General features: G+C 58.7%; 1 protein-coding gene across 17 annotated transcripts in view; it reads left to right on the top strand.

Annotated features, from left to right (window-relative positions):
* The window catches only part of DISP3 (dispatched RND transporter family member 3), a 58,125-nt gene extending 45,347 nt beyond the window's left edge, over positions 1 to 12,778 (top strand). For 4 of the 17 annotated variants that reach the window (XM_074020345.1, XM_005544801.4, XM_074020350.1 and 1 more), the window contains exons 12-21: positions 654 to 790; positions 2,122 to 2,306; positions 5,144 to 5,274; positions 5,353 to 5,525; positions 6,467 to 6,593; positions 7,133 to 7,278; positions 9,446 to 9,605; positions 10,080 to 10,193; positions 10,609 to 10,775; positions 11,517 to 12,778. In XM_074020345.1, the coding sequence (XP_073876446.1) occupies positions 654 to 790; positions 2,122 to 2,306; positions 5,144 to 5,274; positions 5,353 to 5,525; positions 6,467 to 6,593; positions 7,133 to 7,278; positions 9,446 to 9,605; positions 10,080 to 10,193; positions 10,609 to 10,775; positions 11,517 to 11,879 (1,703 nt within the window). In that variant the 3' untranslated portion in view covers positions 11,880 to 12,778. Of the gene's footprint in view, positions 1 to 653; positions 791 to 1,030; positions 1,123 to 2,121; positions 2,307 to 5,120; positions 5,275 to 5,352; positions 5,526 to 6,466; positions 6,594 to 7,132; positions 7,995 to 9,445; positions 9,606 to 10,079; positions 10,194 to 10,608; positions 10,776 to 11,516 lie in introns of those variants that run through there. The other 13 variants (XR_012426119.1, XR_012426118.1, XR_012426122.1 and 10 more) reach the window with 13 other exon arrangements.
* The last annotated feature ends 505 nt before the right edge of the window (positions 12,779 to 13,283 follow it).

The following is a 13,283-nucleotide window of genomic DNA, read 5'->3' as shown; positions in this document are numbered from 1 at the left end:
GCTGGAGTTTCCCTCAGAGGTGGGTGCTGGGACAAGTGTACTGGGGGAATGAATCCCCCATCAGGCAGCTCTGTCTGTCCCTGTCACCCTATGGCACTGTCACCACCTCTGTCCTACCACTGTCACTCCCAGCACCAGCCCTGAACCATCACTGGCACACCTTCACCAGGATGCCCTTCATCACTGTCACCTCCGCTATCTGGGCCACCCCATCCCTGTGCCCACCACCTCCCCCACCATCCCTCCCACCCCATCCCAGTGCCCACCACCTCTCCCACCATCCCTCCCACCCCATCCTGTGCCCAACACCTCCCCCACCATCCCTCCCATCCCATCCAGTGCCCACCACCTCCCCCACCATCCCTCCCACCCCATCCCTGTGCCCAACACCTCCCCCACCATCCCTGCCACCCCATCCCTGTGCCCACCACCTCCCCCACCACCCCTGCCACCCCATCCTGTGCCCACCACCTCCCCCACTATTATTGCCATGGGCCTGGTCCAGTAGAGAGGGGCACAGCCAGCATTTTGAGATGAGCCCAAGGCCAGGACTGAGCTCATTAGTCGACAGAGCTGAGGGTGGGCTGCTCCAGGGTCAGGAGAAGCCAGTCAAGGTCAAGTTCACCTCTCTTTCATCCTTTATTTGTCCATAGATTTCCTGGGCACCGTGTACATCTCTAAAGTGAAGAGTCAAGGCCACCCCGCTGTCTACAGGCTCTCCCTCAATGCCAGTCTGCCTGCTCCTTGGCAGGCTGTGTCGCCTGGGGATGGAGAGGTGCCCTCCTTCCAGGTGAGCCTGGGCTATCGTGAAGCGAGCCACCACCACTGGGGGCGGGGGGCCCTCAGGGCCACACTGGTGGGCACTGGCCACATAGGGAGAAGCAGCTTTGAGGATGAAGAACCCCCCGCCCCAAACCAGCCTTGTCTGTGACAGGAACCTGCCAAGTGGTGGCAGCATGGGCTTCGGAGTCAGCCAGGCCTGGATTCAAATCGTGGCTCTGCCATTTATTAACTGTGTGTCTTTGGGCAGATTGCTTACTCTCTGAGCCTCAGTTTCTTCATCCGTGACATGGGGATGTGACAAGCACCAGCCAGCATTGTTGGAGGTGTGTGAGGTGAGGCCTGTGCAGTGCAGAACGCCTGGGTACAGTCCCTCCTCGGGCAGTGGCGGCCAGGAATCTTGCTGTCCTTGGTAGCTGCTCCAGCACCGCAGAAAGGAGTCCCCAGGCCCACACTTGAGTTTTCCCCTTCGTGGGGGTCATTTGTTTCTTTTCTTTTTCTTTTTTTGGGAGGGTTGGGGGGAGGACAGGGGCTTGCACCGTCACCCAGGCTGGAGCGCAGTAGCATGATCATAGCTCACTGCAGCCTCGACCTCCTGGACTCAAGCGAGCCTCTCTCGTCAGCCTCCTGAGTAGCTGTGACCACGGGCACACACCACCACACGAGCTAGTTTTGTCTTTTATTTTTTGTAGGTACGGGGTCTCTCTGTGTTGCCCAGGCTCATTCGTGTTTCTTTAACATGGTACGCCCTCCATGGTGACAGGGACACGTGCCAATTTGTTTGTTCAGGATTTATATTTCCATTTGGAAGATGAGGTCTCTGAGGCTTTTCCTGCCTCTAAGCCTCTGCGTGTGCCGTTCCCACTGCCTGAAAAGCTTTTCCTTCGGCTTCGTGTGTGGCTGACTCCTTGGTGCTCGTTCAGGTCTCGGCACCCCTGTGGGGCCCCACAGAGCCCTGCCCCGGCGCCTTTCTCGCCTTGTCCTCCTCTCCCTGCCATTTATCCTGTCTTATCTTCCTTATTCTTGGAAGCCATCATCATTGCCAGCTCCACAAGGGTAGGGACCGTGCCCCTCAGAGCCTGACGCAGTGCCTGGTATGGCACAGACACTCAGTGAACGATCGTTGAGGGAAGAAACGAGGCTCAGAGGAGGAAAGGATTTGCCGAAGCACTGAACTCAAACCCAGGCCTCCCAAGCCTGTGCCCAGGGCTCTGTCCCCGACTCCGAGGACTGGGATGGGGTGAACTATGCCGAGGAGGGAGGGGACGGAGCCTGAGGCTGGCCCAGGCTGAGGCAGCCCCCCCGAGTCACATGTCTTGTCTCTGTCAACCCACTGCTTAGGTGTATAGAGCGCCTTTTGGTAACTTCACCAAGAAGCTGACCGCTTGTATGTCTACAGTAGGGCTGCTCCAGGCGGCGAGCCCCTCCCGCAAGTGGATGCTGACGACCTTGGCCTGTGATGCCAAGCGGGGCTGGAAGTTTGACTTCAGCTTCTACGTGGCCACCAAGGAGCAGCAGCACACCCGGTAACAAAGCCTGGCAGACAAGCCGGTGCCCATCAGCCCGGCTGCTTCTTTTCTCTCTTTTCTCTCTCTTTTCACATAGGGGATGCCAGCAGGCCCTCTTTTTTTTTTTTTTTTTTTTTTTTTTTGAGACAGAGTCTTACTCTGTTGCCCAGGCTGGAGTGCAGTAACACAGTCTTGGCTCACTGTAACCTCTGCCTCCCAGGTTCAAGTGATTCTGCTGCCTCAACCTCCCGAGTAGCTGGGACTACAGGCGTGCACCACCACACCTGCTTAATTTTTTGTATTTTTAGTAAAGATGGGGTTTTGCCATGTTGGCCAGGCTGGTCTCAAACTCCTGAGCTCAGGTGATTCACATGCCTTGGCCTCCCAAAGTGCTGGGATTACAGGCATGAGCCACCGCACCTGGCCCTGAGGGATGCCAACAGACCCCTTTAAGAAACCTCTGGCCAGGTGCGGTGGCTCATACCTGTAATCCCAGCACTTTGGGAGGCCGAGATGGGCAGATCACAAGGTCAGCAGATCAAGACCATCCTGGCTAACACGGTGAAACCCCATCTCTACTAAAAGTACAAAAAATTAGCTGGGTATGGTGGCGGGCGCCTGTAGTCCCAGCTACTCAGGAGGCTGAGGCAGGAGAATCGCTTGAACCCAGAGGCAGAGGTTGCAGTGAGTCAAGATCGTGCCTCTGCACTCCAGCCTGGGCAACAGAGCGAGACTCTGTCTCAAAAAAAGGAAAAAAAAAGAAAAAAAACTGCTGTCTATTTTCACCCACCTGCTCAGATGGGTCTCTGCCCAGGGCTGGGGAGTGCAGAACATTGGCAAAATGACGGGCGCAGGAGCTGCTCCCTGCCTTGATAGCTCCTCAGGGGTTGCAGTGGTCACCTGGCTGTCCCTGTAGCATACCAGGCCCCTTTCCATCCCAGGCCCTTTGCATTTGCTGTTCCCTCTGCCTAGAATGCTTTCCCCAGCTCCTCACGTGCGAGACAACGTCTCAAGATTCAAGTCCCTGTCCAAAAGTCACCTCTCGGGAGAGGCTGTCCCTCCCCAAGTACCACATCCAGCCTCTCTCCATACATCACCCACTGCTCTCCTGGCCCCACTGCCACCTGCCACTATGCTGACCTGCAGTGTCACCTGTCCTCCCATGGGAGCACACAGGCATCCTGTGGTAGGACCTTGGCCATCTCTTTTGGTGCCGCCTCCCCAGCACCTGTCACGGTGTCTGGCATAGTAGGTGCAAATAACTGCTTGCTGAATGAATGAATGAGTACATGCCGCACTTCCTTGACAAGGCACTCACCCACACTCTAAATACATCATTAATTCAGAAAATGTTTAGTTAATGCCCCTGCCCCTTCCACTGGAAGGAGAGTGAGGGGAGGGCCTCTGTTGTATTCACTTGCCACAGGCCCAGTCCCTGCTAGCGCCCGGTGTGAAGTCGGGCCCCCACTACATGCCGAGTCAGAAGCCGCATTCTGTGCTCTCGGGGTCTCCATGCCATCCAGGGGCACCTTTTCTGGGGTTTCCTTCCCCGTGTTGTAAACACAGCCCCATATCCATTTATCTGTGGAGGCCATATTAGCTGAAGGTCTCCTCCCTCCGCCGTTCACTGATTTAACAAACTGTGGACTCCAACTGTGCTGGCACTGTGCTAGGGATATAGTAGTGACAAAGACAGATGTGACTCCTGCCCTCGGGCCATCTAGCAGGAGACAGGCAGCTAACAAGTAAACAGCAATGTCATTACAAACCATGATACGTGCTCTGAAAGAAATAGTCCCACTGTCATTGTGGTGGAGAACAGTGGTGCAAGGCCATGCTCGGTGACACACAGGGACTGTGGTCTCTGACAGGGCTCGGTGACACACAGGGACTGTGGTCTCTGACGGGGCTTGGTGACACACAGGGACTGTGGTCTCTGACAGAACTCAGTGACACACGGGGACTGTGGTCTCTGACGGGGCTCGGTGACACAGGGACTGTGGTCTCTGATGGGGCTCGGTGACACACAGGGACTGTGGTCTCTGATGGAACTCAGTGACACGGGGACTGTGGTCTCTGACAGAACTCAGTGACACACGGGGACTGGTCTCTGATGGGGCTAGCTTTGGAGTGTCAAACACCCAGAGGAGTCTGAACTCTGCATGGGGCTGAGGGGTGCAGCTTGGAGGCCGGGGAATGGCAGGACAGCACTGGCTGGGTCCTTTCCAGCCTGGGATCCTGACTTGGGCGGGGGGGGGCCCTCTGCCTGTCCTCCCCTGAGCCCCATGCTGACCTGCTGTGTTACCTGCACAGACACATCAGTGACCAGGGGTTGGGTAGCCTGCCTGGATGAGCTGGAAACATTCTGGAAAGAACTTTGAGCTGCACTGGGTCTAGTGGTTAGCCAGCTGTTGACCCTAGAGCGCTTCCTTCCTATAGAATGTAGAGACTCCCTAACTGTTGGGGTTGAGGCAAGGCTGGGGACCCCTGAGCGGGGACCGCTAGGGTTGTCCCTGGGGCCCCTCCTGAACCTTTGTACCCAATGGGGGACAGTTTGAAAGCTGCTGGTTTTCTCCACCCTTCATGACTCCTATGGGGAGACTGAGGGGCAGAGGGGAAGGGCCTTGACTAGATTCCCATAGTCAGCCTTGGCAGGGGCGGGGCTAGAACAGCCTCCAGACCTCCAGCCTAGGGCAATTCCCTCAGCCCTCAACCTGAGAACAAATCCCCATTCGGGAGCAGAGCCCAAGTCCAGACCCCACGACACCCCACCCCCAGCCCCGGCCCACTGGCTTCACCTCCCCTGACTCCTCCTGGCCTTTCTGGCCTCAGCCCGGCCTCCGTTGCCTCCACAGGAAGCTGTACTTCGCTCAGTCCCACAAGCCCCCCTTCCACGGGCGCGTGTGCATGGCACCCCCTGGCTGCCTGCTCAGCTCCAGCCCTGATGGGCCTACCAAAGGCTTCTTCTTCGTGCCTAGTGAGAAAGGTACAGCAGGGGCACACAGGTGGGGACCTCAGGAGCTGGGCCCCGCCTTCCCTTACAGCTCTGACTCCCTGTTCGCAGTGCCCAAGGCCCGTCTCTCGGCCACCTTCGGCTTCAACCCCTGCGTGAACACAGGCTGCGGGAAGCCAGCGGTGCGGCCACTGGTGGATACTGGGGCCATGGTCTTCGTGGTCTTTGGCATTATTGGCGTCAACCGCACTCGGCAGGTGGACAACCACGTCATTGGAGACCCGGTACGGGGCATGCGTTGGGCAGATGCCGAGGGCCCCAGCTGCAACAGTCTTGCAAATAAGCACCTGTCCAGGGAACCACGTCCAGCTCCTCACACCCCCTCTTGGCTCCTCGATGGCTCCTCTAGCCCAGACAGATCCCCCATGGGCTCCTGGGGGTCCTGTTTTTCTTGAGGACTCAGCGGCATTGACCTCTTAGACTCACCCAGGAATCTGGGTTTAGGGTCCAAGCTGGGTGCCTGTGAGGGACTCGAATGGAGAGAGGGCAGTCCAGGTGGGCACCTCCTTGCCCTCCCCCTCACTCTGAGCTGGGCTGTGGCTTTCTCCTCTCTGAGGCTTCCCTCCCTCACATGCACTCCTGTCCAGTGTGGGGCTCTTCAGTGTTTGAAGGCACTGGTTGAGCTGGGACTGTTCGGCACATAGTGGGTGCTAAGGATTCCTGGGAGGAAGGACGGGCGGGTGTCCCTTGCCTTTAATAAATTAGTCACAGCCCGGCGGGGTACACGGGAATGGCAGCCGTGGAGTAAGTCGGGAGCAAGGTGGAGTCGGAGGAGATCTGTGTGTTCAGTCCACACTGGGCATCTGCAGGCACTGGGAGCAGGGGCTGGGGGACCAGGCAGGTCCTGCAGGACAGTGAGGATATGGCTGGCTGGGAGGGTGGGGAGAAAAGCAAGAAGTTCAGGTGAGAAGGTGGTGGGGGAAGGGGAGGAGGTGAGGCGGAGGGGCCTGTGTGGGGTGTGCAGTGATGGAAGCAGAAGATGCTGGCGGGGGCAGGACAGAGGGTTAGGGTGGGGCAGTGAGTGAGCAGTTGGAGGCTGACAACGTGAGGGTGACGGGTAGCAGGGAGCTGCTGGAAGTTCTTCCCTGGGGTTGGGGGTGAGCATGCAGGACTGAGTCCCTGTCTCACTGAGCGGCCTGGGCCGGCTTATGTCTCCTTGGGAAAGGGCAGCGTTGTCTACGACAGCAGCTTTGACCTCTTCAAGGAAATTGGACACCTGTGTCGCCTCTGCAAGGCCATTGCAGCCAACTCCGAGCTGGTGAAGCCAGGCGGGGCCCAGTGCCTGCCTTCAGGTGCGTGGGGTGTGGGGAGCTGTTCCTCCAAGGGAGAATGGACTGACTGGGGAGGCACAGAGGCTGGTCCAAGGTAGACAGCTGAAGGACACAGTGTCTGGCATGTGGGGGTGTTTTGCTGAGTGTCTGTGCTGTGTGTCTGTGCTGAGTGTGTCCACACCAGGGTGGGGTGTGTGTCGGCAGTCGAGGGTTTTTGGATGTGAGCAGGCTTGTGTGTGAACAGGACTGGTGCAGAGGTGTGCGTGTGTGGGATGTGGGGCACATCTGTAGGAGTAGCCTTTCCAAAACTGGGGGGTAGGGCCAGGGACTGGCCCACAGCCAATGTGGATGAGGTCACCACAGGGGCGTCCCTGGGAGGGGCCCACACGTCATGTTCTACCCCGATGGCAAATGCATGTTGTAGGTTTCCCAGTGCCGTTGCCAATGGTTACAAACACTCTAAGCCTCAGAGGTAGGTGAGCGCGTGGGCACAGGTGTGATGCAGGGGGACAGGCTCTTCCAGGGCCACCACCCACTCCCTTTCTTGCCTCTCCCCACAGGCTACAGCATCTCCTCCTTCCTGCAGATGTTGCACCCTGAGTGCAAGGAGCTGCCGGAGCCCAACCTGCTCCCGGGGCAGCTGTCCCACGGGGCCGTGGGCGTCAGGGAGGGCCGCGTGCAGTGGATCTCCATGGCTTTCGAGTCGGTGAGCCCAGGCAGCCTCGCTGGGTGCCGTGCTGCATACTTGCCCTGAGTGTGCCACCTCTGATCTCAGCCCTCTTCCCAGATCGGGGGGAGATGCTGAGGCCCAGAGAGGTGGAGTGACTTGCCTGAGGTCACACAGTTAGTGGGTGTCAGTGTCAAGTGCTAAACCAGGCCCCCTGACTGCAGAGCGCTGCCCTTTCTTCCCATGGGTGGCCTGCCAGTTCCCTTCCACCTACCCTTTCCCTTCCCTCCTTCTCCACCAGCCGGGGATCCATGGTATTTTTTAGTCTCTGGTCTGTAGGGGCCGGTGGAAGTCCAGAATGCCCCCCTCTGCCACTGTGAGAGGCCAGGTTGGGGCCCCAGACCCTGGCAGCCTCCCTCAGGGTGGCCAGGGGACTGGCCATCCCCCATACCTCCCTGCTGCCTCTGTCACCCCTGGACGCTCGCTGAGCTCTGCCCAAGGAGGCATAGGCACACGCGTGCACATACACACACATGCACACACTCCTGACCTGAGCCCTGTGGGGACTCTCGGCCCTGGCACGTGGCTTTCCCCAGCTTGGCAAGCCGGTCCCTGCTGCCTCCGTGCAGAGACCTGGGCTCAGTCCTTGCCGGGATCCTGGTGTGCTCTGTGTCCCTGAGCAAGTTACTCGTCCCCTCTGGCCTTATCTGTAGAAGAGGGTTCAAGATCCCTGTGCCCCTCTGGCAGGTGTGGAGGTAAGAACACATGGGAAAGTCTGGGGACTAAGAATCAATGTGACAGCTTAAGCGAGGAGGTGACTCTCCTCTGGCCCCCGCCCTGACTTCCTTCCCACTATTTATTTGTGTTACTCATTGCACAAGCAACAAAACCAGCCACCAGCCAAGGGGGCCTCAGAGCCCTCAACAGGCCCCCAATCAAATGCAGACACCAGTTCAAAGACCCAGATGGGTCTTTTTTAGGTTGCATTTTTTTTACAGTGGTGAAATATACATAAGGTAAAATTAACCATCTTAACAGGTTTTTTTTGTTTGTTTGTTTGTTTTGAGTCAGGGTCTCACTCTATCACCCAGGCTGGAGGGCAATGGCACGGTCTTGGCTCACTGCAACCTCCGCCTCCCAGGTTCAAGCAATTCTCCCACCTCAGCCTACAGGTGGGTGCCTGTAGTACCTGGGACTACAGGCACCCACCATCATGCCTAGCTAAATTTTTGTTTTTGTTTTTGTTTTTTGTTTTTTTGGTAGAGAGGGGGTTTCACCGTATTGGCCAGGCGGGTCTCGAACTCCTGACCTCAGGTGATCTGCCCACCTCGGCCTCCCAAAGTGTGGGGATTATAGGCGTGAACCACCGCACCCAGCCAGTGACTGGTTCATTTTACTCAGTGCGAGGTTCACCATGTTGCAGCATGTGTCCGAACTCACCTCCCTCTGCAGGCTGAAGCCCCAGGCAGTTCTAGGCAGGAGAGAAGTCCCCACTCAGGCTCACCACGCAGCAGGGCGCCCACTTCCAAGCTGACCCCACCAGCACTCAGACACGCGTGCACCTGCGCACGCACACGCAGGCCTCCTGGGAACTGGCTTGTACTTGGCAGGAGCAGAATTGATGAGCAGATACCTTAAGAACCTTTTAGAGCAGGGCGAGTGCCTGTTTCTCTCATTCATCATCCATGAGCACCCCTCGGGGCTGGGCACTGTGGGCCAGCCAGGCTGCTCCTGACCTTGCAATTCACAGTCCCACCTGCCAGGGCCAGGCAGGTTGCCAGGCAGTGACAAGAGTAGGGGAAGCACTGAGGGTTTGGAGACCCCAACGGAGGCCCACCTTGGGGCATCAAGGAAGGCTTCCTGGAGGAGACGGAACCCCAGAAAGTCCTGAAGGATGAGCAGGAACTGGCTGAGCAGGCAGAGGGAATAGCACGCGCTCTGCATGGACACAAGAGTGTGGGGGACCCTGGGAGCTGAAGGGGGTTCTGGTGGGCAGGGACTGTGGTTGCATGTGGACCAGTGCTGCTGTCACAATCACATAATACCTCCAGAAGCTGGTGGGGACTCATTTTGGATTGAATCGTTCATACCCTCCCCGACAGACGCAACACTCCATTGGTGGCCACAGAACAGACCAGCCATGCGTGGGAAGGGCGGGTGGGCCACAGCCCCTGCCTGTCTCACTGGCTCATGTCTCTCCCCACAGACCACGTACAAGGGCAAATCCTCCTTCCAGACCTACTCAGACTACCTGCGCTGGGAGAGCTTCCTCCAGCAGCAGCTGCAGGCCTTCCCCGAGGGCTCAGCCCTGCGCCGGGGCTTCCAGACCTGCGAGCACTGGAAGCAGATCTTCATGGAAATCGTAGGCAAGCAGCAGCCTCGTCCCCTCCACCCTGGGTGGGCAGGAGGCAGAGGGACCTGGGAGGGGAGGGCACAGAGCGGCCAGTCTGAGCCATACTCTCTGTCCTGGCCAAAAGCCCTGGGGAAACCGGGTGCCTCAGTGGCCAGGACACTGATCAGAGGCTGGAGTTTGGGTCCTCTCCTTCGGGGGCATCTGGCTACATTCTCTAATCTGGACTTTGGCCACCTAAAAAGTAACAGTCATGACCATGATGGCAGCTGCCAGTTACCAGCCTCTCCTGGGTGCCTGGGCTCTGGGCTGAGGGCCTGACCTGTGTTCTCTTCAACTCCAAACAAGGCAGGTGGGGTAAGGTCCTGTTATGACCGCATTTTACAGACAGGGAATTGGAGTCTCAGAAAGGTCAAGGGCTCACCCCAGCAGCACAGCTTGCTGTGAGCGCCCACAGAGCAGCGCACTGAGGCCCTGTCCTCCCTTGCAGGGGTGCAGAGCGCCCTGTGCGGCCTGGTGCTATCCCTGCTCATCTGCGTGGCTGCGGTGGCCGTGTTCACCACCCACATCCTGCTCCTGCTGCCCGTGCTCCTCAGCATCTTGGGTACGTGGGCGAGGGGCTGACAGGCATCCGGCCGGTAGGGATGGGAGCAGGCAGAGTCTCCCTCGTTGGCCTCCAGGTAGCAAGTGTCTCTGAAGCCTTCACTGTCACATCTCGGTGGAGGCTTCCCCCACCCCCACCCCAGGTCACAAGACCTTCTGCCAGGTGCCATCTGGGACAGTGGCTCATAGGACTGTCTCTCCCGCATGTCTGTGCTCCTGAGCAGAGCCAGGGTACCCAGGTAGTAGCCCTCAGCTCAGTGATGTGTTGCTGCACCTGTCCCCTCCCTCGGGGGTCCCCTCAGTGTGCCTTGTCTCTCCTGTCACCTGAGGGTGGGGGCTAGACTCCAGACCTCCCTGTTCCCCTAAGGCCTCCAGGGTGGGAGGTCTGAGCTGCCTCCCCTGCTGTCCCCTTGCAGGCATCGTATGCCTGGTGGTGACCATCATGTACTGGAGTGGCTGGGAGATGGGCGCCGTGGAAGCCATTTCCCTGTCCATCCTCGTTGGCTCCTCCGTGGACTACTGCGTCCACCTGGTGGAGGGCTACCTGCTGGCTGGAGAGAACCTGCCCCCGCACCAGGCCGAGGTGAGCACCCTGCCCACCTTACCCACCTCCCACCACATCGGGTCTTCTCCCACCTGGGTGCAGCTGAGGGACCCTCAAGGGCAGCTGGACATCCCAGCACCAGGCCCCCCCATGCAGGCTATGTTCTAGAAACTAAGGTTTCCCAAAGCTGATCCCCAAGCCCCAGGGACTCTAGTTCTAAGGTCCACACCCCCCAGCCTCAGTCTCCCCAAGTGAGCAATGAGAGGGTTGGGCCAGATGCAGGATCCCAAGGGGGCCCTCCTGCTTCATGTTGCCCCAAGCTATGGCTCATTCTCCTTCCAGCCATGACTCAGAGACCACAAGTCTGCTCCAGCCCCCGGTGACTTGGTGAGGACATGCTCACAAACTCAGTGCCAAAACCAGCTCTGGGCCTAGTAAAGGTTTTTTCTTTAGTTTGGAATTGGCGTTGGTGTGAAAACATTCACAAATATGTAAAAATCAAATCAGTTACACATTCAACTGCCTGTGGTCAGAGGAACAAAATGAGTTCCAAGCAGGGCTCCCATTTATGAGGACCCACTGTGCAGACCCTCGCATCCTATTGACATAGCAGCACCCACCGGTGCGTACCCTCCCAACCCTGTGAGGCCGCTTGCAGCTCTCATCCCAGTGACAGAGCAGGAACCTGGCCTGGGGCGGGGGTGTGCGATTCCCCAGGTGCTGGCCAGAGGGGTCCCGCGGGCGGGCGGGCTGGGCTCCCAGCTCTCCTCTCGCCCCCAGGACGCCCGAACGCAGCGCCAGTGGCGTACGCTGGAGGCCGTGCGGCACGTGGGCGTGGCCATCGTCTCCAGTGCCCTCACCACGGTCATCGCCACAGTGCCCCTCTTCTTCTGCATCATCGCCCCGTTTGCCAAGTTCGGCAAGATCGTGGCACTCAACACGGGCGTGTCCATCCTCTACACACTGACCGTCAGCACCGCCCTGCTGGGCATCATGGCGCCCGGCTCCTTCACCCGGACCCGGACTTCCTTCCTCAAGGCCCTGGGTGCCGTGCTGCTGGCGGGGGCCCTGGGGCTGGGTGCCTGCCTCGTGCTCCTGCGGAGCGGCTATAAGATTCCTCTGCCTGCAGGGGCCTCCCTATAGCCCAGGCCGGGCTCTGGACACTTGCACCTTTGGTCCCGTGGGTGGGGGACAGGAACTGCTTCCCAGCTCGGCTCCAGCTAGCTGTGTCCCCAGGCCTGGGCCCAGGGCGCCCTGTGGGCCAGCGTGGAGGCTGACACCCACACAAATGGTGTGGACCGCACTGCCTTTGCGGAGCTGGGAGTTGGAGACGGCCGCCACCCCATAGGCCGTCTGCTGGCAGCCACACTCGGCTTTTTGCCCAGTGGCAGAAGAGACCTGCCCTCCTCCCATGCCCGGTCACCATGGGGGTCAGGTTATTTTTGTAGGGAGTCTCCCGCTCACACTGCCTCAGTGCTCACCACCTTCCAGTGTGGATGTTACAGGGTGACCCCCATTCTACCGATGTGAGAACTGAGGCGCCAGGACACAGTGGCTGCCCTGCCGCTGGATCAGTAGCAGAACCAGAGCTGCCTCCAAGCTCCATGCTGCCCTGGGGGATCACGCAGGAAGAGCACAGTGGATCCAGGGTGGGGGCCTCACACCCCCTACCCCCCTCTCCCCCGCAACCCTCCCCTTCAGCTTTACAGCAGCCAGTGCTGAATGGCCCTGTGGCCCTCCCTGGGCCTTTTGATCCTGGCCAGAGAAGACAGAGGGACCCGGCTTGGGCTTCTGCATGTTCTACCCCTGACCCCAGCCTCAAGGGGCCCCTCGAAGGCCCTCTCTGGTTCTGTGGGGGCTCCGCACAGCTTTCCTCATGGATCTAAGCCCCCATGTTTCCCATCTGACTCTGAGTGGATGTTTTGGGGGGTCGCCCCTGTGGGGAGGAGCTGCCATGCCTGCCGCCTTGCTCATGGCAGAGGGTTCCTATTAAAGTGACATAGGATTGCAGACCACCGCTGTTAACACGAGCATTTTAAGCACTGCTGTCTCCACCACATTTCTAAAGAAGCGACCTTGCACACTGCCTAGCCTGAACCTGGCACAAAGGCTGGGGCTGGTGCCAGAGGGAGAGGTGGGTGGGCTGAGGGTGCCTGACCATCCTGGAACAGGTCACAGGGCGCTCTGGGGGAGGTGAGGTTCAAGAGATGCTTCTTTCTTTAAGGGATCCAACTGGCTCCGCAGAGCAGGCATCTTGAGGATGCCTTTGGTGTGCCGAGTATTGTGCTGGTCACTGAGCTCTTTCCCTGGAGACTGACATTGCCACTGGGCTTTATGAGTGTGGACTCAGACTGAGCTGGAATGAATCCCTGAGGGTGGGAAAGACATCAAAGGGGGTTTGCAGGCCAGCCCTCCTGGCCTTCTGTAAATATTAACTGGGGGCCTGGGGATGCAAGATAGATGTACACCATTGTGTACTCCACTTAGCAAGTGTTTGTTGAGGGACTGTCAGACCTTGGCCCACAATGCATAGTGAAGAAAGACATC

Source organism: Macaca fascicularis, chromosome 1 (assembly GCF_037993035.2).
Source record: "Macaca fascicularis isolate 582-1 chromosome 1, T2T-MFA8v1.1".
Lineage (NCBI taxonomy): Eukaryota > Metazoa > Chordata > Mammalia > Primates > Cercopithecidae > Macaca > Macaca fascicularis.
The sequence above is the reverse complement of the archived record's forward strand: the minus strand, read 5'-3'. Positions and strand labels throughout refer to the sequence as shown.